Source organism: Delphinus delphis, chromosome 6, assembly GCF_949987515.2.
Source record: "Delphinus delphis chromosome 6, mDelDel1.2, whole genome shotgun sequence".
Lineage (NCBI taxonomy): Eukaryota > Metazoa > Chordata > Mammalia > Artiodactyla > Delphinidae > Delphinus > Delphinus delphis.
Genome location: NC_082688.1, coordinates 5643646 through 5670573, shown reverse-complemented (window position 1 = coordinate 5670573; position 26928 = coordinate 5643646). Strand labels below are relative to the sequence as shown.

The window sequence follows — 26928 nt, the reverse complement described above, 5'->3', positions numbered from 1 at the left end:
TTTGACCTTGTTGGGTCTTCGTTGCTGCCCGCGGGCTTTCTCTAATTGCAACAAGCTTCATTGTTGTGCATGGGCTTCTCCTTGCGGCGGCTTCTCTTTGTTGTGGAGCACAGGCTCTAGGTTCACGGGCTTCAGTAATTGCAACACACGGGCTCAGTAGTTGTGACACATGGGCTTGTGACGTTGACTGTCTCACAGTCAATGCTCTGCGGCATGTGGGATCTTCCAGGACGAGGGCTCAAACCTGCGTCCCCCTGCATTAGGCAGGTGGATTCTTAACCACTGTACCACCAGGGAAGTCCTCCCAAAATTAGATTTTAGCAGCTTAGAGTTGGAAGGAAACTCTGAGGCCCATTTCTCAATTATCTCTAACACTGTGAAACAATAACTGGGATGATGAGTACAAGAGAGTTTTGGTGAAAAGTCAATACATCATACAACTTGAGATTTTTATTACTCCACAAAGGCAGCCTTGCCAATAATAAAAATGGCAACTCGACTCCTTCCTTCCCTTCATGTTAACCTAATGGTTTACAATAGTCAATATGGCAGCCAGACCGTGAGTTCCCATTGGCCGCTCCTCTGAGGCCCCGCCCTTCCCCGCCCCTAAGAGCGAAGGACGGGAATTGCGGAGGCGGATATTGCGAGTCCGAGTCGGGCTGCGCCTGCGCAGGTTATTAGCGTCAAGATGGCGATGGAGATGAGGCTTCCCGTCGCTCGCAAGCCTCTTAGCGAGAGCCTGGGCCGTGAGACGAAAAAACACCTGGTAGTGCCGGGGGACACGATCACCACGGACACAGGCTTCATGCGGTACGTGGGGACGTGGGGGACTCTGGGCCACAAGGGGCGGCTACATTGCTCTCCACGTGAAACCCGGGCCTGTGCTCTCTTGCATCTAAGTTCCCGTGGTACCCGGGACACATTTGCTGAGCATCTCGGTCGCCTAGGTTTCTAGGCTTCGGACTTCTTACTCCCTGCATCTTGTGTGTCTTTGTCTGCATTTGCCCCAGTCTCCCGAAACCTTCCTCTCTTGATCTTTGGTGGCCGGACTCGTGGGTCCTCTGCCTGAGGCCCAGATCCTGAGCCTTCCTCGTTGAGGACTTGGAAGACTGGGGTGGGTTAGGAGCTGGGGCCTCTTAACAGTTTTCGGCGGGGAGACGGTGGGCGTTTTTGACTTGGGCCCCTTATCCCTCCGCGTCGTCTCCTAGCCAGGGGTTACGGTTTTGGAACGAGTCATTGTTTGGGCTTAGGGCGTACAAATACATTGTTATATGCACTCAAATACCCGCCTTTGAAACTGAGGGCAGTACCGTATGTGGTCGTTAAGAGGGCAGGCTCTTGAGTTGGACAGCTGGAGTTCGAGTCCTGCTGCCATCACAAATATTATTGGCTGTACTGTCTCTCCGAGGTCAGTTTCCTCATCCGTAAACTAGTGATAATAACATTAACTATTCGATAAGGCTGTGAGGATTAAATTAGGTAATGATTACGAAAAGAAGCAAAACTCACCGTTCTGTCACCATCATAGAGAAATACTAGTGGTTATCTCAGCCTTTTTTTGGGGGGAGGGGGTACACTTGTACATACAGGAGAGGTACAGCATTTATACTGTTGCCCTTTAATCTCTTAGTTTGGGGTTGTTGGATCCCAGGAAATCTTAAGATTCAGTCCTTTATTCATGCATTCAGTATGTGTGTGCTTGGGGTACAACAGTGAACAAAGTGGAAATCAATGTCCTGGTGAAGTTTATTTTCTCTTTGGGAGAGACAGATAACAATAAGCACAACAAGCAAATACGTTATTCAGAATGTTTGGCGATAAATGCAATAGAAAAAATTAAAAGCCAAGCAGGGTGAGTGGAGCGTAGTTGGGATATGGTAGTGGTGGCAGCAGCAGGGTGGGTGACTATTATAAATGGGATAGTCGAGGAAGGCCTGGTGGAGAAAGTGACATTTGAATAGACTTGAGCAGAATGAGGGAGATGTCCATGTAGCTGTCTAAAGAAGGAGTGTTTTAGGAAGAGATGGCAACCAGGGCAAAAGCCTGCCTTTAAGGCAGGAGGAGTCTGTTAGGTTTGAGGAACACATTGGTCTTGCTGCGAGAGGTCACCTCAAGTGTTACCCTGGTATTCTTTGTATCTTCCTGTTGCAACAGGGGCCATGGGACCTATATGGGGGAAGAGAAGCTCATTGCATCTGTGGCTGGCTCTGTGGAGAGAGTAAACAAGTTGGTCTGCGTGAAAGCTTTGAAAACCAGGTGAGAACAAAAGGTGTGTATTCTCTTGTGGCATCCGAGTTGCACAGCCAGGTCTTTTCTGCCACGACATACCCTCCATCCCCATCCCGGCCTGCTGTATCATTCTGTAGGTCTGGGATTTTGGGAACATATAGGGCTATAGGAAGGGTATAGATGACTGACAGGTAAGCGCGGGCTTCAGAAGTTTCCCTATGTTTCCTGACCTCTCCAAACTTTGGTTCCCTCCTCTGCAAAATGAGACCTAGCATGACTTACCTTGTAGGATTTTCATTGGAATTCATTGAAACAGTGCACATAAAGTACTTACACAGAGCCTCCTACCTAGAAGGGCTCAATGAAGGTTAGCCCCAGAATGTAAGCCAGTGGGGTAGGAGCAGACGCAGGCAGAGAGGTGAGGTGGGCAGTCTGTCTGCCTTGTAGCCACAGTAAACATTTTCGACTTCCACTTTGTGTAATCTAGGAAGCCACTGGAGGAGGTGGAGCAGGGGAGGGACATGACCTGACTTCTGTTTTAATAAAATCACTCTGGCTGCTGTGGGTGGCCGGGGAGGTGGGGGGATAGGGACAGGGTTAGGGAGACAGATTAATGTACTGTTTTGAGTATGTTTTGTGTTCTGAGTGTTTTTTTAATCATGAAAATTTGTTGGACTTTATATTCTTTGGCATTTTGTATATATAGGACCATGTCTGTGAGAAGAGATATTCTTCCTTTCCAATTTGGATGCCTTTTATTTTCTGCCTATATTGGAAAGTTAGAGGTAGTAGGATCTGCTGCTGGACTTGTCCTGGAGCATGAGAGAGAGAGAGAGAGACAGAGAGCGAGAGATTGAGAGAGATCAAGGGTTCCTCCAAGGATTGCGGCTTGAGCAACTGGAGGGGTGGAGTTGCCATTTCCTGAGCTCGTGACAACTGGGAGAGTTTCAGTTTGCTATGGGGGAGTGAAGGGGGCTGCTGGAAAGCTTTGTTGTAGGTGTGTTACTTTTGCAAATTCCTATTAGTCACGTAAATGGAGATGCTGGGTAGCCAGCAGTTGACTAGACTCTGGAATTGAGGGGAGTGGTATACTCATCAGTGGTATTTAAAGCCATTAGGCTGGATGAGCTCACCAAGTGAGTATGGGCTGAAAAGAGAAGAGGTCCAGGGACTGCGCCTTCGACATGGGACACGTCATCATTAGAATCTAGCAGAGGGGCCTGAGATAGGCAGCCAGTGGGTGGGGGTGCAGTGAGCAGGCTGGTTTGGGCGGCGTCCTGTCTCATTTTCCTTTCTCCTCCTCTGGCTGACGCAGAACCCATCTGTGTTCCAGAGCCCACCAGAAAAGATTCCATGCTTATCATTTTCTTTTTATTTATTGTTTTAAGTTTTTGGCCACACCCCACGGCACGTGGGGTCTTAGTTCCCCGACCAGGGATTGAACCCGCACCTCCTGCATCGGAAGGCAGAGTCTTAACCACTGGACCGCAGGGAAGTCCCTCATTTTCATGTAATTAACAAAATAGGGGTTTCAGGCTTGATGAACTATTTGCAATAAATGGTTTAAGAATAGTTAGTTAATGGAGACTTTATACATACAGGATGTTTGAAGTTATCAGTTCCTGAGAATAAGTCCAAACAGCATAACTATGTGAATTGACTAAATGTGGTGCCTCGTCAAGGCCTTCACCCCTGTCTAACTGAAATCTCAGATGGTAACTTGGTCTTGTAATGAAGCCTTTTCACTGATGGAGGGCCTTCTGTTTCATCTTTCAGGTACAATGGTGAAGTGGGAGACATTGTAGTGGGGAGAATCACAGAGGTAAAGTCTATCTGGTTGGTTTTTACAAAGCAAAAGCAGGCTGGTGATCTAATGAATGGCATAGTCATTCTACATGCATTTATGCGAACTAGGCATTCGTTGTGTTTGGCTCTCCTGTGACCTTTGATGTAAACAGTTCATTACGTTTGGAATTATTGGTCATTTACAGTGTGAGCTCTGGCCCCTGGCGTATGTGTCCAGGTGTGGGCTTTCTTTGTTTGTAGGTTCAACAGAAGAGGTGGAAGGTGGAGACCAACTCCAGGCTGGATTCAGTCTTGCTTCTCTCATCCATGAACCTTCCCGGAGGAGAGCTGGTAAGGGTCTGCGGCTGGGACTGTATAGTTTGCTGGCGAGAGCTCTGGGGTCCGTTGCTCCACCAGAGAACTTTGCTTTACCCTGAGGTTGCCACCTTTACTCCTGTTTGTCTGCTGTGAAGTTTGCTGCCTTGATGTACACATAGGCTTTTCACTTGGCCCAGGCCTCCCAACTTAGGCAGCAACCGGTATATGGTAGGATCTGGAATGTCCATGGGGAGCGATCCCAAAAGAGAGTTGAGAGAAGCTCTCAGATGCTTGGTGCTAATAACTTTCCTTCTCTGGGTGTATCAGCTTTGCTCAGTGAAAGTGTTCCTTGAAAAGTTGTGTTTAGATTAGCTTTCCATGAATTGAGTGGCATTTGATTATTCCAGACAACCACAGGACCTGAGCTGCCTCCTTTTATAAAACGCAGTGGTTCCGCTTTACCTTCAGGCCAGCATCTATCTATAGAGAGGCTCACTGTGCTAGGCTCTCTGGAGAATGCCAAGATCCAGGAGGCACGACTGAGTTCCTGAAAGAGCTTAGACTAGCAGGGGATATGAAATAACTGGTCTGAATACCCGGCAGTCCAAGAATAGACAGGCGTGTGATTGTACAAAAGGAGTGATTAAGTTCCTGGAGAGAAGCTCATAGGAAAGATGAGTGTTGGAGTTGATCCTTGAAGGATGAGTAGAATTTTAATGATGAGTTCAGGGAATCTGAGATAAAGGGAAATGTGTGAGCAAAGATAACAGTCAAGCTGGAGGCAGTCTGGTTCTGCTGGAGTGTGGAGGGCCGCCACAGAAGGTAAGCGCGGAAAAGGCCTGGTCTAGATTGGGAGGGTTTTGAATATCACGTAAGGAGTTTGAATATCATTCAGAGGAAGGAGAAGAGGAGCCGTGGGAAGGTCTGTAAGACGGAAAGTAGTGGTTGTCACTTTGTCTTCCTTCAGTGGTACAGGTTACCTACTCTGGTGTGTGAACATTGTGGCTGCCTTCAGAGATCTCGGGAGGAAGTGAAAGAGAAGAGACGGGTGGAGAGAGATCTTCCTTTAGGATCTGACTTCCATAACGTGGCCATCTCTTTGTGTATTTCAGAGGAGAAGATCTGCAGAGGATGAGCTGGCAATGAGAGGTTTCTTGCAGGAAGGGGACCTTATCAGTGTATCCTTTACCTTGCATTCCAGCATCTTTATGTTTGCTGTGGAGCTAGTAATTGGGGCTTAAACTGTAGGTCTCCCACACGAGAAACATGGAATCCTGGCAGGGATCTGAGTCCTTGACTGAGTGTGAAGGGCTCTGCTACAGCCTTTCTCTGTCTCCTTAACCCAGCTGACCCTCCAGCTCTTGTTCAGACCTGCTGCTGCTCAGTCATGTCTTTGGGTCTTGTAACTTACAGTGGCCCATGCTTTAAGCTAGCTCAAATTTTCTTAGCGACGTTAACTTTTTTTTTTTTTTTTTAATGAAACTATAAGAAAGATATGGTTTGGTAAAACTTTTGTTTCAGTTGCTTACACAAACATACGTACATGTACTCTGAGTAAAATATGCTTCTTGCTGTGGGTTGTATAAAGAAAAGTTTGAAAGCCACTGATCTATATTTTTGTTTATTTATTTATTTGAACTTTTGAATTTTATTTTTTTTATACAGCAGGTTCTTATTAGTCATCCATTTTATACACATCAGTGTATACATGTCAATCCCAATCGCCCAGTTCATCACACACACCCCTCACCGCCCCCCCCCACTTTCCCCCCTTGGTGTCCATATGTTTGTTCTCTACATCCATGTCTCAATTTCTGCCCTGCAAGCCGGTTCATCTGTACCATTTTTCTAGGTTCTACATATATGCGTTAATATATTTGTTTTTCTCTTTCTGACTTACTTCACTCTGTATGACAGTCTCTAGATCCATCCACGTCTCTACAAGTGACCCAATTTCGTTCCTTTTTATAGCTGAGTAATGTTCCATTGTATAGATGTACCACATCTTCTTTATCCATTCACCTGTCGATGGACACTTAGGTTGCTTCCATGTCCTGGCTATTGTAAATAGTGCTGCAGTGAACAGCACTGTGAATTGGGGTGCGCATGTCTTTTTGAATTATGTTTTTCTTTGGGTATATGCCCAGTAGTGGGATTGCTGGGTCATATGGTAATTCTATTTTTAGTTTTTTAAGGAACCTCCATACTGTTCTCTATAGTGGCTGTATCAATTTACATTCCCACCAACAGTGCAAGAGGGTTCCCTTTTCTGCACACCCTCTCCAGCATTTGTTGTTTGTAGATTTTCTGATGATGCCCATTCTAACTGGTGTGAGGTGATACCTCATTGTGGTTTTGATTTGCATTTCTCTAATAATTAGTGATGTTGAGCAGCTTTTCATGTGCTTCTTGGCCATCTCTATGTCTTCTTTGGAGATATGTCTATTGAGGTCTCTTCTGCCCACTTTTGGATTGGGTTGTTTGTTTTTTTAATACTGGGCTGCATGAGCTGTTTATATATTTTGCAGATTAATCCTTTGTCCATTGATTCGTTTGCAGATATTTTCTCCCATTCTGACGGTTGTCTTTTCGTCTTGTTTGTAGTTTCCTTTACTGTGCAAAAGCTTTTAAGTTTCATTAGGTCCCATTTGTTTATTTTTGTTTTTATTTCCATTACTCTAGGAGGTGGATCAAAAAAGATCTTGCCTGTGATTATGTCAAAGAGTGTTCTTCCTATGTTTTCCTCTAAAGAGTTTTATAGCGTCCGGTCTTACATTTAGGTCTTAATTCATTTTGAGTTTATTTTTGTGTATGGTGTTAGGGAGTGTTCTAATTTCATTCTTTTACATATAGCTGTCCAGTTTTCCCAGCACCACTTATTGAAGAGACTGTCTTTTCTCCATTGTATATCCTTGCCTCCTTTGTCATAGATTAGTTGACCATAGGTGCGTGGGTTTATCTCTGGGCTTTCTATCCTGTTCCATTGATCTATATTTCTGTTTTTGTGCCAGTACCATATTGTCTTGATTACTGTAGCTTTGTAGTATAGTCTGAAGTCAGGGAGTCTGATTCCTCCAGCTCCGTTTTTTTTCCCTCAAGACCGCTTTGGCTATTTGGGGTCTTTTGTGTCTCCATACAAATTTTAAGACTTTTTGTGCTAATTCTGTAAAAAATGCCATTGGTAATTTGATAGGGATTGCATTGAATCTGTAGATTGCTTTGGGTAGTATAGTCATTTTCACAATATTGATTTTTCCAATCCAAGAACATGGTATATCTCTCTATCTGTTTGTATATCTTTAATCTCTTTTATCAGTATCTTATACTTTTCTGCATAGAGATCTTTTGTCTCCCTAGGTAGGTTTATTCCTAGGTATTTTATTCTTTTTGTTGCAATGGTAAATGGGAGTGTTTCCTTAATTTCTCTCGCAGATTTTTCATCATCAGTGTATAGGAATGCAAGAGATTTCTGTGCATTAATTTTGTGTCCTGCAACTTTACCAAATTCATTGATTAGCTCTAGTAGTTTTCTGGTGGCATCTTTAGGATTCTCTATGTATAGTATCATGTCATCCGCAAACAGTGACAGTTTTACTTCTTCTTTTCCAATTTGTATTCCTTTAATTTCTTTTTCTTCTCTGATTGTCGTGGCTGGGACTTCCAAAATTATGTTGAATAATAGTGGTGAGAGTGGACATCCTTGTCTTGTTCCTGATCTTAGAGGAAATGCTTTCAGTTTTCCACCATTGAGAATGATGTTTGCTGTGGGTTTGTTGTATACGGCCTTTATTATATTGTGGTAGGTTCCCTCTATGCCCACTTTCTGGAGAGTTTTTAATCATAAATGGGTGTTGAATTTTGTCGAAAGCTTTTTCTGCATCTATTGAGATGGTCATATGGTTTTTCTTCAATTTGTTAATATGGTGTATCACATTGATTGATTCGTGTATATTGAAGAATCCTTGCATCCCTGGGATAAATCCCACTTGATCGTGGTGTATGATCCTTTTAATGTGTTGTTCGATTCTGTTTGCTAGTATTTTGTTGAGGATTTTTGCATCTATATTCATGAGTGATATTGGTCTGTAATTTTCTTTTTTTGTAGTATCTTTGTCTGGTTTTGCTATCAGGGTGATGGTGGCCTCATAAAATGAGTTTGGGAGTGTTCCTTCCTCTGCAATTTTTTGGAAGAGTTTGAGAAGGATGGGTGTAAGCTCTTCTGTAAATGTTTGATAGGATTCACCTGTGAAGCCATCTGGTCCTGGACTTTTGTTTATTGAAAGATTTTTAATCACAGTTTCAATTTCATTACTTGTGATTGATCTGTTCATATTTTCTATTTCTTCCTGGTTCAGTCTTGGAAGGCTATACCTTTCTAAGAATTTGTCCATTTCTTCCAGGATGTCCATTTTACTGGCATAGAGTTAGTTGCTTGTAGTAGTCTCTTAGGATGCTTTGTATTTCTGCGGTGTCTGTTGTAACTTCTCCTTTTTCATTTCTAATTTTATTGATTTGAGTCCTCTCCCTCTTTTTCTTGATGAGTCTGGCTAATGGTTTACCAATTTTGTTTATCTTCTCAAAGAACCAGCTTTTAGTTTTATTGATCTTTGCTATTGTTTTCTTTGTTTCTATTTCATTTATTTCTGCTCTGATCTTTATGATTTCTTTCCTTCTGCTAACTTTGGGTTTTGTTTGTTCTTCTTTCTCTAGATTCTTTAGGTGTAAGGTTAGATTGTTTATTTGAGATTTTGCTTGTTTCTTGAGGTAGGATTGTATTGCTATAAACTTCCCTCTTAGAACTGCTTTTGCTGCATCCCATAGGTTTTGGATTGTCGTGTTTTCATTGTCATTTGTCTCTAGGTAGTTTTTGATTTCCTCTTTGATTTCTTCAGTGATCTCTTGGTTATTTAGTAACGTATTGTTTAGCCTCCATGTGTTTGTGTTTTTTACGTTTTTTCCCCTGTAATTGATTTCTAATCTCATAGCGTTGTGGTCGGAAAAGATGCTTGATACGATGTCAATTTTCTTAAATTTACTGAGGCTTGATTTGTGACCCAAGATGTGATCTATCCTGGAGAATGTTCCGTGCGCACTTGAGAAGAAAGTGTAATCTGCTGTTTATGGGTGGAATGTCCTATAAATATCAATTAAATCTATCTGGTCTATTGTGTCATTTAAATCTTAAGTTTCCTTATTAATTTTCTGTCTGGATGATCTGTCCATTGGTGTAAGTGAGGTGTTAAAGTCCCCCAGTATTATTGTACTACTGTCAATTTCCTCTTTTATTGCTGTTAGTACTTGCCTTATGTATTGAGGTGCTCTTATGTTGGGTGCATAAATATTTACAATTGTTATATCTTCTTCTTGGATTGATCCCTTGATCATTATGTAGTGTCCTTCCTTGTCTCTTGTAACATTCTTTATTTTAAAGTCTATTTTATCTGATATGAGTATTGCTACTCCAGGTTTCTTTTGATTTCCAGTTGCATGGAATATCTTTTTCCATCCCCTCACTTTCAGTCTGTATGTGTCCCTAGGTCTGAAGTGGGTCTCTTGTAGACAGCATATATATGGGTCTTGTTTTTGTATCCATTCAGCAAGCCTGTGTCTTTTGGTTGGAGCATTTAATCCATTCACGTTTAAGGTAATTATCGATATGTATGTTCCTATGACCATTTTCTTAATTGTTTTTGTAGGTCCTTTTCTTCTCTTGTGTTTCCCACTTAGAGAAGTTCCTTTAGCATTTGTTGTAGAGCTGGTTTGGTGGTGCTGAATTCTCTTAGCTTTGATTTCTCCATCAAATCTGAGTGAAATCCTTGCTGGGTAGAGTAATCTTGGTTATAGGTTCTTCCCTTTCACCACTTTAACTGTGTCATGTCATTCCCTCTGGCTTGTAGAGTTTCTGCTGAGAAATCAGCTGTTAACCTTATGGGAGTTCCCTTGTATGTTATTTGTCATTTTTCCCTTGCTGCTTTCAAGAATTTTTCTTTGTCTTTAATTTTTGCCAATTTGATTACTGTGTGTCTTGGCGTGTTTCTCTTTGGGTTTATCCTGCCTGGGACTCTCTGCGCTTCCTGGACTTCGGTGGCTATTTCCTTTCCCATGTTAGGGAAGTTTTCGACTATAATCTCCTCAAATATTTTCTCGGGTCCTTTCTCTCTCTCTTCTCCTTCTGGGACCCCTATAATGCGAATGTTGGTGTGTTTAATGTTGTCCCAGAGGTCTCTTAGGCTGTCTTCATTTCTTTTCATTCTTTTTTCTTTATTCTGTTCCGCAGCAGTGAATTCCACCACTCTATCTTCCAGGTCACTTATCTGTTCTTCTGCCTCAGTTATTCTGCTATTGATTCCTTCTAGTGTATTTTTCATTTCAGTTATGTATAGTTCATCTCTGTTTGTTCTTTAATTCTTCTAGGTCTTTGTTAAACATTTCTTACATCTTCTCGATCTTTGCCTCCATTCTTTTTCCAAGGTCCTGGATCATCTTCACTATCATTATTCTGAATTCTTTTTCTGGAAGGTTGCCTATCTCCACTGCATTTAATTGTTTTTCTGGGGTTTTATCTCGTTCCTTAATCTGGTACATTGCCCTCTGCCCTTTCATCTTGTCTGTCTTTCTGTGAGTGTGGTTTTTGTTCCACAGGCTGCAGGATTGTAGTTCTTCTTGCTTCTGCTGTCTGCCCTCTGGTGGATGAGGCTATCTCGATCTGCTAGTGTTGGAGGGTCTCCTGCAGAGGCGGGGGGTGGCTGTGTCTCACCGTGAGGACGAGGACACTGGCAGCAGAAGTCCTGGGAAGTACTCCTTGGTGTGAGCCCTCCCAGAGCCCGCCATTAACCCCACCCGCGATGTTAACTTTTATCTGAGGGAGTAGAAGAGGTGGTGTTCATGTCAGAGTATTCATGACAGCCAAGGGGGAGAGGTTAGGTCACAGCAGTGTGACCTCTGGGTCCATCTGCGACTTTGGGCGGGACTCTTGGCCATTAGAGGAAAGGTTGGAGGGGGGAACCAGGGACGCAGGTGACGTGCAAGTGTTTGTTCCTTCATCACCCGGCCAGGCTGAGGTCCAGGCAGTGTTCTCCGATGGAGCTGTCTCTCTGCACACGAGGAGTCTCAAATACGGGAAAGTAAGTTGGGCTCTGGCTCTTCTCATTTGCTGACTGAGACTTCAGATCCATTTCCCAATCCCCAGTGCTCTCTGGAATGCTGACCTAAAGCCCTCCAGAAGTCAAGCCTTAACAGGCTGGCATCCCACACACTGATTCACACAGTGAGGGCCGGTAGCATCATCAAGGATGACAACTCTAACCCTTTTTCTGCGGAGACTGTTCTGGCAGAAGAGCCCCTATGACCCTGGGCCCTGGGCCCTGCGGCCCTGCTGTCTCTGCTCTCTCCCAAGGGGCGTGGCAGCTTCGCATTGCATTTGTGCTGAGAACAAAGGGAGGTCATGGACTGATGAAGTAGGATGGCCTCAGCCCTTAGACACGTGTCCAGTCAATAAAATGGATATTATTGTTGGGAAAGATGGGCTTGTCTCTTGAGCCTCTAAATGAAATCGTACCGCTTTTCTACTGTAAGGTGACAGCGTGGAGGCTCTTTGTTTTCTTAATGATAGCATACTTCCCAAACCAAATTATGATTTATCAGTCTCTTGCCTTTCTCTGGGTGAACGTTCTCATTTTCTGGGTGGAACAAAAACCTCTTTCCTCAGTGGAGTGGCTACAGCCAATCACGCTCACGTCCCTGAAGCAGGAGAGGACACAGCCGCACTGCACGTGCGGACCTTCGTGGGCCCGGGTCCTGTAATAGACGCCCCCTCAGCGGGATGTGGGGCTTGAGCTGACCTGCCGGGACCAGGGATGGATTTGCACCCAGCCCTGGGCCAGTCACCTTGTCCAGTGGCGTATCTCGTGGGCAGGATGGGTGGTTGAGGTAAAGGTGGAACAGAATAGTGCTCCTTGACCCACAGGAGGCTCGAGCCCACGTCCTCATTGGCTCCAGCTTCTAACAGCTGTGGCACCAGCCCTGGATTAGAATGTGAAGACGACTGCGAAGGAAGATAAATGGTAGAGAAGAGAAGAGATGGAAAGTTACCTTCTGTTGGGATATGTAAACAACTAATGCATCCGGAAGTGTTCTGTGTATTTACTATGTATGTGCATGTAGGGGCAGTTATCAACAGCAAGGACCCTGATTCCAGTCCAACTAGGACACATCCTGTACTCTGCTTTTAAGTTGCCTCACTGATGATCCTACAGTGACTTAATTTACGATATACTTTTTTAGCTAGGTCAGGGCGTTTTGGTTCAGGTCTCCCCCTCCCTGGTGAAACGGCAGAAGACTCACTTCCATGACTTGCCATGCGGTGCCTCAGTGATTCTGGGCAACAACGGCTTCGTCTGGATCTACCCAACACCTGAGCACAAAGAAGAGGATGCAGGGGGCTTCATTGCAAACCTGGAGGTGAGTAAACGCCATTGTCACTGTTGGGATGGAGCGGCACTTAGTCGGTGCTGTGCCTCTGTGGCAGGTGGGGACGCTCTCTATCTGCCGCATTGCTATAGTTTGAGTTGGTTTGAATTTCCATCGAAACATTGTGTCGCCCTCTCTTGTTCTGAAGAGATGAAATCAGCGCCTGGTTTGATCTTTCTCGGCAGAGATGGCAAAGTTGCAGGGTAGTAGCCTAAGAGCCACTGAAGAAGCCATCCTTTTTAATCTCTCTTGGAGCTAGCAGTTGGATTGGTTTGGAGTCCCAGAGTGATGCTGCCTCAGTTATAAATGATTCCCGGGATTTGCTGTAACCATTTGCTTCTTTTGGTCCTGATTCTATTTCCCTCCCCTTCCCCTTGGCATTCCCTGGTAGCCTGTCTCCCTTGCTGATCGAGAGGTGATCTCCCGGCTTCGGAACTGCATCGTCTCGCTGGCAACTCAGAGAATGATGCTGTATGATACCAGTATCCTGTATTGCTATGAAGCATCCCTTCCACATCAGGTACTCTCCCCGGGGCTTCCCTTTTCCTTGTTGATCTGTGAGCAGCCTTAAGTGTCATCTGCTCCATGTTTCCTCAGACAGCAAGCATGTCTCCCACATACCTTAACCATGTCCATCGGTGTGAACTGATCTGGTGGACAGCCTTGTTGAGTGTCTGGAGAGCTTTCGCGAGATGCTAGTAATATTCTCAATGTCTAATGTCAGTGTAAGGATTTGTGGGCGTTTGGAGGTGCCAGGTGAGGCTAATTTACAACAGCAACCCCCTGGACTTCATCTTGCCCATCCCAAGTTTTAGCTTTCTTTCTAGTGACTGCCAGAGTAACATCTTTGTTCTTGTCAGCTATATCTCATAGAACCTTGCTGATTTATTAAGCTGGTTCTAGCAGATCATATCTTGCAAATACTTAGCCTCTGATACACGAAAGGAAAACAGAAGGTTCATGTTAATCATGCTTGGTTTCTGCATTTGGATTGGCTTGATGGTGTGCTTAGAACAAGTACCTTTTTCCCTTTCTTTTTCAGATCAAAGACATCTTAAAGCCCGAAATAATGGAGGAAATTGTGATGGAAACACGCCAGAGGCTTTTAGAACAGGAGGGATAAGGAGAGGCACCTGAAGGACAGGACTGTGTGTACCTGGCCGGAGCAGTCCTTGAAAGTGAACAGTTTGCTTGGTGGTCCCCACGTGCAGCTCAGTGAAGACCTGGGGAGCTCATCACTTTACCTGCAAGGGGCTGCCTCCACCCTGAAGACCTGCTTTCTCCTGTTTTAAGGCAAAGCCTGGGGGAAGGTGAACGGCACTGCCGGCCCTTTGGGTTGCCCACAGAGTTTTGGGGTAGTTTCAGGCCTTAAAAGCACTCAGTGTTCCAGCCGAATGGACTCCTATCCTGGAATAACACAAGGAATCTTTTGTCCTGTGCTTACCATCAACCATCACCAGGCACAATGCCCCCTGAAATTGCCTGTACAGAAAACATGGCCTCCCTGACCCCCAAATGGTCTGCTTTGGCCTCCATTCCCACCTCTCCTACAGTGCGAGTACAGCACTGAAGAATATAGTTGGTAAAGTTAACCCAAGAATCAAATGGAAGAATAAAGCAACCAAGCAGCCTTTTGCTTGGTTGGAATCTTATTTCCCATTGCATGTTCCTCCTAGTGATAGATGCGAGTATATTCCCGCCAGGCTGCCTTAATCTGTCCTGCCTTCAAGGATGATTTGTAAGAAGTTGAATTATGGATAAAAGAGAATGAATGTTTTGGGTGCTCTGATAAACATGAAAACAAAGTAAGAAAAATGGAGATGGGAAAAGAAAAGGTGTTTTTCCTCCTACAGTTGAAGGAGTAACGCATTAACTTTTCAATAATTCAGGGTTAAAAGGTAAAAACAAGATGTTTTAGTTCTCAGTGGGAAGGGCTAGAATGTCTGTGCATTGTTTTTCGGATGACTATCTAAAAATGATGCCCTGATTTGGGTTTTGGGGAAACATTCTTTTAAAGTCAGTATATGAGAGTGCTGTTTGGTGAACTGTTTTTTTATATTTATAAATGTGGCATCACTGTTTCTGTTCTCGTGTTCTGTGTAATACTTGGGAAGTGAGTACAGTTGAAGGAAGGCTTGGGAGATAGGAATTCTTCTGACAGAGACCTAACTACTCGAGTCACCTAGTAAAATTTAAACCTAGGACAGTTTCAGGAGTAAGGTGGAGCATTTGACAGTTTTGAAATATAGCTCAGCTCTTTCTTGTTAAATTGTATGTCTTTTCTTTATAACATTATTCAGACAAATTTTATCTCTCTTTTTTTTTTTTTTCCTATCCCAAGTGTATCACCTGTTTTGAGGAGTTTGCAGACAACTGAATACTGTATAGGCTATGTTGCAACTTTGGATTTGCTCCCTTGTTGTTTCTGAAACACATTCCAGGTTGTGTGCCCCTTAAGAGAAGGCAATGGGGAAGGATGGGAGCCTGCATCCCTGGTTTGGGTTGGTTTTGACCAGGACATATGGAGGTTCGTTGAAAGTTTATCTTTCTCACTTGGTCTCCCAAGCTGCCAGCCCCTGCTGTTCATTCAGTATATTCTGAATAGTGACTACCTACTAAGTGGAAATATATAAAGGTCTGAAAGCACCTTTTGGTGATTATCCACTTTCTGTAGCCCACTAGAGGGTGCCCTTGTTAAGTGTAATTCCAGTAGGTGTTTTTTTTTTAAAAAAAAAAGCTGAAGTTTTTACACGGGTACTGAATCCCTGTAGCAACTTGTAGGTTGCTTTGCTTTATAAACATGAGGACAAAATTAGACTGAACTGAATCACTTTTAATAGAATATGTGAGCTTAAAGGGATTTATTCAAATTTGGCAACATTTATTTACTTCTGACTGTCAGGCATTTGCTGGGCTCAGGATTCTAGTTTTAAGTCCTTGAGCGTATCATTCTACAGTGTTATACCGTGCATCTGTGGAAGGAAATATTGCAGTCTGGGCTTGGAGTTCACCTAAAACTAGTGCTGTTGGCTTCTACCCAGACTTTAGGAAGCATAGTCTCAATCTTTGTGGGAAACAAGATCCCATTTGATCTTCATGATAACCTTGTAAAGTTTGATATGACCCCCATTTATAAATGAAAGCCATTCACAGAATTAAAGTGACTTCATTAAAGCTCATTAGCAACTATGAATCTGTAGGTTTAAGCTCTAGAGAGGTGTCATAAAGCAGCCCTTTAGAGAATGGGTTGGACTGATTGTGAAAGGTTATGGGGTCCAGAAATATTATTTCCAGCATTGAGACTAATACTTTGGATTTTACTCATTTTACTTATTGCCTGTCCGTCCCATGTCTGCTCTGGGAGGACAAGGATGAATCCGTTTGTGTCCCCCGCTCAATTTTATCCCAGCACCCAGGACAGTGGTACACAGGGGCTCCACAATGCTTGTGAATGAATTATTAGTTTAAGAAGTGTGGGTTAGTAAGAGTTCTGATTTGATTGCTCAATTTTAAGCTAAACTAGAGAGAAGAATGAAGATGTGTAGGAAATGATTAAAGCATTAATAGGAATAAAAAGCCAAATTCAAAGAGAAAGATTAGGGTGATGACCAGGATAAGAATGGGTGAGTTAAAGGGCTTCCCTGGTGGCGCAGTGGTTGGGGGTCCACCTGCCGATGCAGGGGACGCAGGTTCGTGCCCCGGTCCGGGAAGATCCCACATGCCGCGGAGCGGCTGGGCCCGTGAGCCATGGCCGCCGAGCTTGTGCGTCCGGAGCCTGTACTCCACAGCGGGAGAGGCCGCAACGGTGAGAGGCCCGCGTACCGCAAAAAAAAAGAAAAGGAAAAAAAAAAAAGGGGGTGAGTTAAAGGGAACAAAGTTGTTGAAGTCTGAAGAGTGTTCTACAAGCCAGGACCAAGTCTGTCAGCCAGACTAGTGATAGAGCAAAGCTAACCCAATTAACATCTAAATATAAATTCCACTTCTAAATTTGGGCACACATTTTCATATGATTCACATTCAGTACCTCCAAGTGACTATTTTTTCTTCAAGCCAATATCTATAAAATTAGCACCATTTCCCAATCCAGCAAAAGTATTTCTAAAATACACAACTCGGTAACTGAATGTACACCACCTGTAATGCAACTGGTTTCCCTCTACTGTCAGTAGCAACTTCTAAAAAGTCAACTGTCTGGGGCTTCCCTGGTGGCACAGTGGTTGAGAGTCCGCCTGCCGATGCCGGGGACACGGGTTCGTGCCCCGGTCCAGGAAGATCCTACATGCCGCGGAGCTGCTGGGCCCGTGAGCCATGGCCGCTGAGCCTGCGCGTCCGGAGCCTGTGCTCCGCAACGGGAGAGGCCACAACAGTGAGAGGCCCACGTACCGCAAAAAAAAAAAAAAAAAAAAACAACTGTCTGACATTAAGTCAACAGTTACTTGATACTGAATGGTGCAGTGGAAAAATAGTGACTTTGTCACACATCACTAGGCCAATGACCTGGTCACATCTCACTCGGTTTCCCCATCTGTATATGGGGGTTAGCAATCCATGCCTCACTGGGCTAGAGTGAGGATTAAATGAGAATACAGTTTATGAAAAGCATAACAGCATAGTATAGACTAGGTGTTGTGATGAGTGGATCCTCTTAGAAATGGGTATATCCGGGGAAGGTAGGTGCACTGCTCTGGGGACACATGGAGTGAAGAACTGGGGACAAGGGTGCATTTTAGTTGCATAAAATGGGTTATGGCAGGTGTGGGTTTGGTGTGTCCGGGTCATCGGCTAGCTCTGTAGGCCTACTCAACGATCTCGGCTAACATGTTTTCATGTAAATATGTGTACACCTCTGAAATGAGATTGTTTAATCTTTCCTCCGCCCCCAGAAGTTAATATACCTCACTGTATGAGTTTGAGATTAATCTCAAAGGTTCCTTCTCACCCAGACATCTAAGATTGTGTTTGGTTTTGCCTCCGAAAGGTTCTTAAATGCTGTTTCTTTAATGGGTGAGCTTCCTGATACTCCAAAGAAAGAATTCGTTAGCAGAATGTCGGACGCTTTCCAGTTGTCTATTTTTCGCTAGTTCTAATATTTATGCTTCTTGGAGTAAAGGTGGAAGCTGGGGGTGAGGGGGGGGCGGTGAAGTCACCAAATACCTCAGTTTCCAGGAGCGAGCTAAATTTTCTCTCCTAAAGAGGCTCAAGGAAGTAATCCAACTCCAGTTCTGGGGAAATCCAATCCGCAGATTTCCCCTTGCTTTGGTTCCTCGCCGGTCTTAACTACCCGCTCAGGGGAGCCATCGGCCAGCCCTACGCGCGGCCGGATAGAGTCCACCGGCTCCCAGGAGGGCGGACCGAAGCTCAGGAGCTGGGAGTAGAAGGCAAGTCCCCGGCGAGCGCTGACAGGGGTTGGCGCCGCAGGACCACAACTCCCAGCACGCCCTGCGGGCTACGCCAAAAGTGGTTGGCTGGAGGCTCTAGCCGTACTGTCCCTACCGGCCAATGGGATGCAGGAGAGTGATCTGACCCGGATTTTCGGAGACCAATGGCAGTACAGGGGAGGCGGGAGCTTCCTTACCACTCACCTTGCCCTCGGAAAAACCACATTTAACAGGTCGTGCGGGGCTGGGCTCCGGCGGGCAGGGAGACTAGAGCCAAAAGGTGCGGCGGCGTCCCAGAAAGCGGCGCCGGGAGGGTCCCGGTCACCTCGCGGCGCGCACCGGACGTCACCGGGGGCGGGGCCAGAGGCGGGGCCTGGCCTCGTTGTGAGCGGCTCGTAATCCATCATGGCGGCCGCGGGGGTCGGTGACCGTCCCTGAACAGCGCTGGAGCCGGAGCCGGTTCCCGGGTCCTGCGGCTGAGGAGCCCTTCCGTTGTCCACGGCCCCTACCTGCGGGGGGAGGTCGGGCCCTGCGACGGAGCCCGGGGGATGTGACTGCCTGGCGGCGGTGGCCGAAGCAACGTCCGGGGTCGGGGGAGGGGGTGTTTCGGGCAGAGACCCCCAGGCTCGGAGCAGCTGAGGCGGCCGGGCCTCCTCTCCCTCTCTGCCCGCGACCCGCCTTCGGGGCCGCGAGAGTCCTTCGTCCCTTACAGCCCCGCCCGGGCTCTGGGACCCTCGGGGTGGTCTCTTTCCCCAGACCTGGGACACCCCGTTTCCTGAGGCGTGGAGGAGCGTCGCCCCCGGAGTAAGCCACCCGTGCCTCGCCCCGGCAGCCTCTCTCTTGCCCCCGAGCCGCTCCTTGCTCCGACTCCCGGCCCCAGGTTTGGCCTCGGAGCCCCCCATTCAAATCCTATCCCTGCTGTCAAGGGGCCTCCCCTTCCCCCCAGGTTGCTCCCGTGAGCCTCTAATGCCCTGACTTCTTCCAATGTCACCTACGGCCCCCTTAGTCTCAGCCCAGCCAAAAACTTTAATGCAAAGGAAAAGCTTGGACTGGTTTCACAGGCCTTTTAAAAAGCGGACTTAAAAGTTGCTGGCAATGCATTCCTTCTCGTCTGAGTGGAGGGCCAGCTCTCGCTGAAGTCGGGGTGACCCGTGTCCTTTTCCGGAGAGCAGGGTAGAGAAGCAGGAGCGGCAGCTAGGGCAGCAGGAAGTTTGTCGGAAGATGAAGACACCAAGATAGGGGTTGGGTGACTTCCCCAGGAAAGGTTCTGGAGGAGCCTTCAAACACGATCCACGTTTTCCTGATGTGTGGAAATCGACATGACTTTAGCCTTACTGACCCTTGTACAGCATACCCTGTGAATATTTCTGTTTAGGTTTTTCTGCTTGAAAGGGAAGAAACTTAACTCAGCCAGTAAAAGACACTTAAAATCAAGAAACTTTGGGATCACATCGCAATTACATTACTTCGAATTGATAAACTGCGAATATAATCTGAACTCCTCTGTTTACACATGTCAACCTAAAATCTTCGCTTCCTTTCACAATGGAAGATGTCTTGTGATTGACCTCAATTACTGACTTGTGGAGATACGGTGAATGTGAAATCCCACATATAGATCGTTTTCCTTCTAAGCTCCCTGATCATTCTGAAAGATCTTGAACCCTCTTCTGGAAAGGGGTGCCTATCGTTACTTTATGGGGCAGCAGCCTGGAAAAGTTCTTGGGGACCAGAGAAGGCCAAGTTTGCCTGCCCTGCACTTTATCAAAGGAGCAGGCAAGAAAGAATCATCGAGGCATGGGGGTCCACACTGCAATGTTTTTGTGGAACATGGTGAGTGCTTTTCAAGCTTCTGGTCCTGTTTTCAGCTTCGGGAATGCCTAAGGAACTTTTGAACCACAGCACTTGTGTCAGTTCTCTCCAGTTTTACTTAAAACTTCTGTTTCTGTAGTTATCTCTTAGTTTCTGGTGGAACTTTCTTTGTATAAGAAAAAGTTACTTGGTGACACTGGATGGCTTTATTCAAAATCTCTTTGAGTTGCTTATTTCTTGCCTGATTCCCCTTCTAACTCACTGTTGACCTTGGACAAGCCATTTTACTATTCCACCTTCCTGAGGAGGTTGGGTTTAAGTGGTTTCTCAGGACCCATAGTCCACGATTCTGCTCTGATCTAACGCATGGGGTCTTCCTTCCCCTGCGGTGCGTGGATTTTACTACTTTATCTACAGGGAGCTTTTCCCATATCCTCGAAGGGGGTTGTGCTCCCCTCAAAGTTAAAAACCACAGGTCCTAGTTGACACGAATATTCTTGACCTTTTCAATTATAAGTAGAACTTGCAAATACGCACTTTGGAGCTATGTGGGAACAGTCGAGGCGGCGGAGGCAGCATTCCTTGTGAGTTGAGGATCCCCAGCTTCTAGTTGTTCCACCTCACACCAGGAGTATTCCTTTGCCACGGATGGGGCTTTTTCCTCCTCTCTCCCTGTTTCATATGACATTTGGGACAAGAAAGGTTGTCTTTGACATTTTTATGAACGTCACTGGCATTTGAGTGCTGACAGTACATATTATACTGGTCACGTCCAGTAATTTTGCGTGAAGTTTTAAAGCTAAGGGTCAGCTTAGACTGATGTCTGGGACAGGGGACAGCCATGCACCAATTAATTAGGGTCCTGTTTGTACTGTCACAGCCTGATGTTTTTCAGACTGTGTACTTTATATTAAAATATCAACTGAGCCCACCCACCCTATAAGCAAACGTAGGACGTGTGCAAGTAGCATATACTTTGAAATTCAATCACAAATACCCTTAACAGTGGGTGACTACAACGAACGAAGTTCTCTGTTCAGTGAACTTGCATTTGACAGTTGAGGTTGATTTTCTTAACGGAAATCGTCATCTAAATAACCTGAGTACTTGGATTTTACTTTGCCTTGAAACATTAGTTATATTTTAGCCTTGGTTTTAGACAGGCAAATATAGTAATGTGTTACGGCGCTTCCCAAATTCAGGATTTATAAAGTGAATTGTTTACATTTTTAAATAGTGATGATCATGCAGCCTTAGTGAAAATTGGTACAGGGTTTTTGGAGAGCTTTGGCCAAACTTATCAGAATTTAAAATGTACATACCAGTGACCCAGTAATCTCACTTCTAGGAAACTATCCTGGTATAGAACACTGTAGTGCCTTACTTGTGCCTTAAACCCCTCCGGGGGGTCCAGAGGTTAAAACTTTTCGTATTAACACAATACTAAGACAAGACGTTATTTGCACTCTTTGCTCTATTGGTGCAAAAGTAATGCAGGCTCCTAAGCATGAATCGAGGCTGTGGCGACTAACTGTAGTAGGCGTTGTATTCTTCATGCCGTGCACGCATAGTAAAAAAAAAAAAAAAAAATTTTTTTTGGTTTTCACTTAAGAATGTTCCTGGTGAAGCAGCAAAAATGATTAATTTTACTAACTCTTGACTCTTGTGTTTATATCTTGTTAATCTTCTGTGGATGAACGGGGAAGTAATTTTGTGTGCCGGTTGTCTCTAGGAAGAGTGCTTGGGCAGTGGTTAGTTGCGAGCTGAACTTGCCGCTTTTTTCATGGACTACCATTTTTACCAACAAACTATGGTTATTCAGATTAAAAAATGTATAACAGAGTCTTTCAGGGAAGACAACTGGTAGTGTCTCTTGTCAATGATAAAATTTTTGCTTGCTTTCCAGCGAAAATTAGGATTTTGGAAAACTTGTATCTGCTACTGTGATGTAGAGATTGGTGGTAATATTTACAAATGTGCTATTTTGATATCTTATAATGGAATGTATTATTTGGAAAATCTGCATAATTCAGTGAACTGATATTTTCTAAATGATCAACACATGATGTTATAAAATCAGGCACAGGTACAAAAGATTCATTCAAGGTGCAAGATGGACCATTGGATTTTAATGTAACAGAATACAAAAATTAATTGATAGAGTTTTAGATTCTACTCAAAACTAATCTTTAAGAAACTACCACTTAGCGAGTTTGGTGTAGCTTCAAAGAACAATACCTACAATTATTTATAAACAGGGGAAAACAAGTTATTTTCCAGTGATAATAAACTGTTTATTTTTAGGTGAACAAATGAATAAATGATTTAACTTGTTCAGTTTAAATTTATACTGTGGTAGATATTGATGAGATAACCTATATAAACAAAAGCACTTTGGGGTCCTATATAATTTTCAAGAGAGTAAAGTGGTCACGAGATAAAAAAAGTTTTAGAACTGCTGCTACAGAAAGTCTATCAAGAAGTCATATAAGGGTGTGCGCAAAAAAAGAACAAAAAAGCCCGGAAAGTCATATAAGGATATTTATTGCCAGCATACTGTAAAGTACCACCACTGAAAGATGTCCACATAATGGTAAGTGGAAAAAAGCGATTTGGGGATCAGTCTGCATGGTATGGCCCTATTTTTGTAAAACAAAAATTAACTATTTATTTGTACATGCACAGAAGAAAGTGTGGAAGGATTTAGACTGACATAGTTGTTAATCTCTAGGGAATTGGGATTTAGGCGGAACAGCAGAAAACTTTCACTTTTTACTTTGCGTTTGTGATATTCCAGACCTTTTACAGCAAATTTGTTTTATTTTGTAATACCCAAATTATGAGGGTTTAAAAACCAAATCGATGGGAGCCCAACCAAATAATCACTTCTTTGTAGCACCTTTTAATGAAAGAAGTTGCCTAGATCATGTTTTACTGAAGACAAATCAATTTCTTTGGACTTCGGGTATACTTTTTCTAGGGGAACAAATGGTTCTTGATCTCTCACAGGCTGATCTTTCTAGAGTTGGTATACTTTTTCTAGGGGAACAAATGGTTCTTGATCTCTCACAGGCTGATCTTTCTAGAGTTGGTCTAATCCATATAGATTGGATTAAAAAACTTGCAGCCATAACATGCAACGTTGAACCAGACATGAATCTGGAAGCCAAGAATAATGTTGCGTGGTGGTGATGAATCTGAAAGGAGTGGGCAGATGGCAGCTTTTTGCTGGGATCTTTCAGGGTCAAAGGGCTGGTCATATGTACAGGGGAAAAAAAAGGAAACCATGATATTATTTCAGGGACCATATGTTCCTTCCAAATTTCGGTGTCTTGACTAAGAAAATTCACTTTTATGAAAGCTGGTAAAGCAGGACTGAAAGCATTCACTAGAAAATCTGTTCACCTTAGTGTGTCCTTCTTTCTTCAGCAAACATTTATTGAGCTCACATTATGTTCCAGGTAGTGTTTTAGTCATTGGTGATACATTGGTGAATAAAAACACTTCCCTGCCTTCCTTAAACTTACATCCTAGTGGGTGGAGACAGACCATAAATAAGCTAAATAAGTAAAATATAGAGTATATTAGGTGGTGGTAGGTGCTGAGGAGAAGAGTAACATAGGAAAGGGAGCAGGGACTATTGGAGGGGGGTGATTTTCATTAGGGTGGCTAGAGAGGCCCCACTGAGAAGGTGGCGTTTGAATAAAGACCTGAGGAGGGAGGTGAGGGAGCAAGCCATGGAATTAATTAATGGCTTTCAGGCAGAGGGGAGTCAGGGCGCACAGGGCCCTAGGCAGAGCTTGCATAGCAGGCTCACGGAGAAGCCTAGAGTAGCTGGAGCAGAGAGGGCAGAAGGAGAGTTGGAGGGGATGAGATGGGCGGTGGGGGCAGGCGGCTGCAGAAGAATGTGGCCTTGTTGTCCATCTCAAGAATTTTGACTTTTACTCGTGGTGTTGGGAGAATTTTGAGGGAGGAGTAACAGGGCCTGATTTATGCTTTAATAAAATCTCTCTGGCTGCTGCGTTCTGAAGGAAAGCAAAGGAGGAAGGAGGGATTCCACTTGGCTGTTGATGGCACTACCCTAGAGGACAATGGTGAAGGCTTGGCGCAGGGTGTGGCGGTGGTGGAGGGGTCAGATTCTGGGAATATCTGAAGGCACGGCAGACTAGGTTTTCTCTTATGTTCGATATGAGACGTGGGGTGTGAGGGAAGTCGAGGGTTTTTGGACTGAATAACTGGGAAAATGGCGTTGCCTTTTACTGAAATGTAAACTAGAGGAGCGGGGTTTGGGGAAATGGGTTGGGGGATGGAGATCTGGAGCTGAAGTGCCTGTTATGCATCCAGGTGGATGCGACAGATACACAGTTGAGTCTACAAGTCTGAATTCAGGGAAGCAATCCAGGTTGGTGAGAGAACCTGGGAGTCACCAGGTTCTAGATGGTATTTAAAGCTAGGAGAATGGATGACGTCCCCAAGGGGAATCTCCATGTATGTGTCTTTCATATAAGTAAGGTGCTATTCAGTAGTTTATGATATTAAGACTTTACATTTTTATATAGGATTAGTTTGAATCTTTTTTTTTTTGCGGGGGGGGGGGACGACATTCAAATTTTGCGTGGGAATGATTTTTAAATCCTATATCTCTGTGGATTTTTTTCCCCCTAAATCAGAAAGTTTCAGAGTTAAAAAAAATTGCACACAATTTTTCCTATTTTTCTTGGTAGTGAATATTTTTAATATAAAACCATTTCAATTTTTAAAGTTTTGTAATTCTTTTCTAGTTAATGCTTTAAAAAATTGAAGCTTTTTTTTTCCTCTATAAATTATTTCTGGATTTTCTAATTTTAACTTAGTACATCTATGTCCTTCAAGGTATTACTTATTTAATTTGTTTATATCAGATGTTTTGCTATGACCTTAACTGAAAAATGATTTTAAGAAATTGTTTACTCTCGATTTAAAACTACTCTTTTCAAATAAAAGTTTATTCAAGGTAATCGAATAGGAACTTGATAGATCAACACTGTAATTCTCATCACTGTTAAATTATACTAAGCATTCAAACACATCAGGAGGTGGGAGAACATACAACTATTGAGTCTTATAGGTATTAAAGTTCAGTCAGATCCTTAAAAAGAGGTTGTTTGGAAAGATTATATCCCTGTATTTATTAGGTATTGGGTTGTGGTACATGAACTAAGAAAATGCAAAATTTTATGTTTGTACATTTTTTTTTAAGGCATCCTGTTATTTTCCATAGTCTAATACATTTTGTATGGCTTTCTTGTTTTTCATGAAATCTTATTGCCACTTTAAGAAATATGCTTATGATATAGAAGAATACAGAAATTTCAGTCATGGGATAAGTAACGGAGCATGATCAAAGATGGTTTAACGAAAAGAGTTTTTACCTTATTTAAATGAAACATCCTGTTAAAGAAAATAATAGAAATTGGAGAAAACAAGAAATCATTTTGTATTGGTTAAGATCTGTGCTTCAGATCTCCATGTGATAACCACTGGTGTGTTGTGAAGTGTGTTGCAAAGAGATACACTTTACGAGTGGGAGGAAAAGGATGAGTTAACATGATTGAGTTAGGAATTATACCCATAGGAGTATGTCAGGCATATTATCTGGGTCTACGGGGTAAAAAGATTAAAATTGCTACTTAGATGATGAGTATCAGTAAAAAGAAGCACTCCCTTAAGGTCTTCTGTGTGCGTATTCTGCAGTTCCCTGACTCTTTGCCTTTTTGGTGGTTGCGCCCCTGACATCACTCTTCTGTGGGTTCAAAACCCACCTACCTTTCAAAACTCTGCTTGGGTCCCACCTCCTTCTTGAACACAAATTTTGATGTGTTGTTTTTGGAGTGTTTATTTCCCAGATATTTGGGAGAGTCTAGATATCTTACTGATTTCTAACTTAATTCCATGTGGTCAGAGAACATCCTCTGTAAAATTTCAGTTTTTTGACATTTACTGAGATTAATTTTATGGCCCAGCCTATGACCTGTCTTACTGAATGTTCCATTTGTACTTGAAACAAATATGTGTTCTGCAGTTGTTGGTTGTAATTTTCTATAAATGTGAATTAGATCAAGTTGGTTGACAGTGCTGTTTAAAATCTTCTACAGCCTTAGTTATTTTTTGTATACTATTTTATCTGTACTTTTGCTAAGTTTCTTTTTGGTCTCTTTTGTTACTGAGCAGGGGTGTTAAAAATCACAGCTGTGATGATAGATTTTGGGTTTTCTTTGCTTTTAATTCTATCTTAAAATTTTTTTAGCTTTTAAAGTGTTTGTTAGAAAACAAAGATGGCAGGGGTGGGGGAAGGAGGGGGGCTAAGCAATTAACTAAAGAAGCTAGAAAAACAAAGTAATCCCACAGTACACAGAAGGAAGAGAATGGTAAAAATAAAAACAGAAATTAAGGGACTTCCCTGGTGGTACAGTGGTTAAGAATCTGCCCGTCAACGCAGGGGACACAGGTTCAAGCCCTGGTCTGGGAAGATCCCACATGCCATGGAGCAACTAAGCCCGTGCGCCACAACTACTGAGCCCACATGCCACAGCTACTGAAGCCCGCGCACCTAGAGCCCGTGCTCCGCAACGAGAGAGGCCACCACAATGAGAAGCCCCCGCACCACAATGAAGAGTAGCCCCCACTCGCCACAACTAGAGAAAGCACGTGTGCAGCAATGAAGACCTGACACAGCCAAAAAAACCCAGAAATTAAGAAATGGAAATGATAAAAATACCAAAAGCTGACTTTGAAAGAAATTTGTAAATTAGGCGAACGTCTAGCAAGATTGATGAAGAAAAAGAAAAGGCATACACGAGCAATATTGAGAATGAAAATATAACTATAAGTATTCTGTTAGTTTTAGTTTCATGTATTTTGAAGCTCTGTTACGTAACCAAAACTTAGTTTTCTTTTT

The 26928-nt window shown here is 43.7% G+C and overlaps 3 protein-coding genes across 3 annotated transcripts in view; all 3 read left to right on the top strand.

Annotated features, from left to right (window-relative positions):
* The first annotated feature begins 682 nt into the window (after window positions 1–682).
* EXOSC2 (exosome component 2) lies at window positions 683–15164 on the top strand. Its single transcript, XM_060013965.1, has 9 exons — window positions 683–810; window positions 2155–2256; window positions 4006–4051; window positions 4276–4365; window positions 5445–5510; window positions 11388–11456; window positions 12616–12792; window positions 13193–13321; window positions 13844–15164. The coding sequence occupies exons 1-9, from the start codon at window positions 689–691 to the stop codon at window positions 13922–13924; spliced, it is 882 nt and encodes a 293-aa protein (XP_059869948.1). The 5' UTR covers window positions 683–688; the 3' UTR covers window positions 13925–15164.
* A 3999-nt stretch (window positions 15165–19163) lies between these two features.
* Window positions 19164–19262, top strand: LOC132426991 (uncharacterized). Its single transcript, XM_060013964.1, has one exon. It carries the CDS (start codon window positions 19164–19166, stop codon window positions 19260–19262), a length of 99 nt encoding a protein of 32 aa, XP_059869947.1.
* Window positions 19263–19876: 614 nt separating this feature from the next.
* ABL1 (ABL proto-oncogene 1, non-receptor tyrosine kinase) overlaps window positions 19877–26928 on the top strand; it is a 134069-nt gene continuing 127017 nt past the window's right edge. The window contains exon 1 of the mRNA XM_060013961.1: window positions 19877–20012. Coding sequence (XP_059869944.1) covers window positions 19877–20012 — 136 coding nt within the window. The remainder of the gene's footprint in view (window positions 20013–26928) is intronic.

Excerpts from the sequence above, each read along its gene's own strand:
- EXOSC2 (XM_060013965.1), top strand. The coding sequence starts at position 689 with ATGGCGATGGAGATGAGGCTTCCCGTCGCTCGCAAGCCTCTTAGCGAG. Across the intron at positions 2,257-4,005 it reads GTGAAAGCTTTGAAAACCAG|GTACAATGGTGAAGTGGGAG; the intron begins GTGAGAACAAAA and ends TTCATCTTTCAG. Across the intron at positions 11,457-12,615 it reads GGAGTCTCAAATACGGGAAA|CTAGGTCAGGGCGTTTTGGT; the intron begins GTAAGTTGGGCT and ends ATACTTTTTTAG.
- LOC132426991 (XM_060013964.1), top strand. The coding sequence starts at position 19,164 with ATGTCACCTACGGCCCCCTTAGTCTCAGCCCAGCCAAAAACTTTAATG.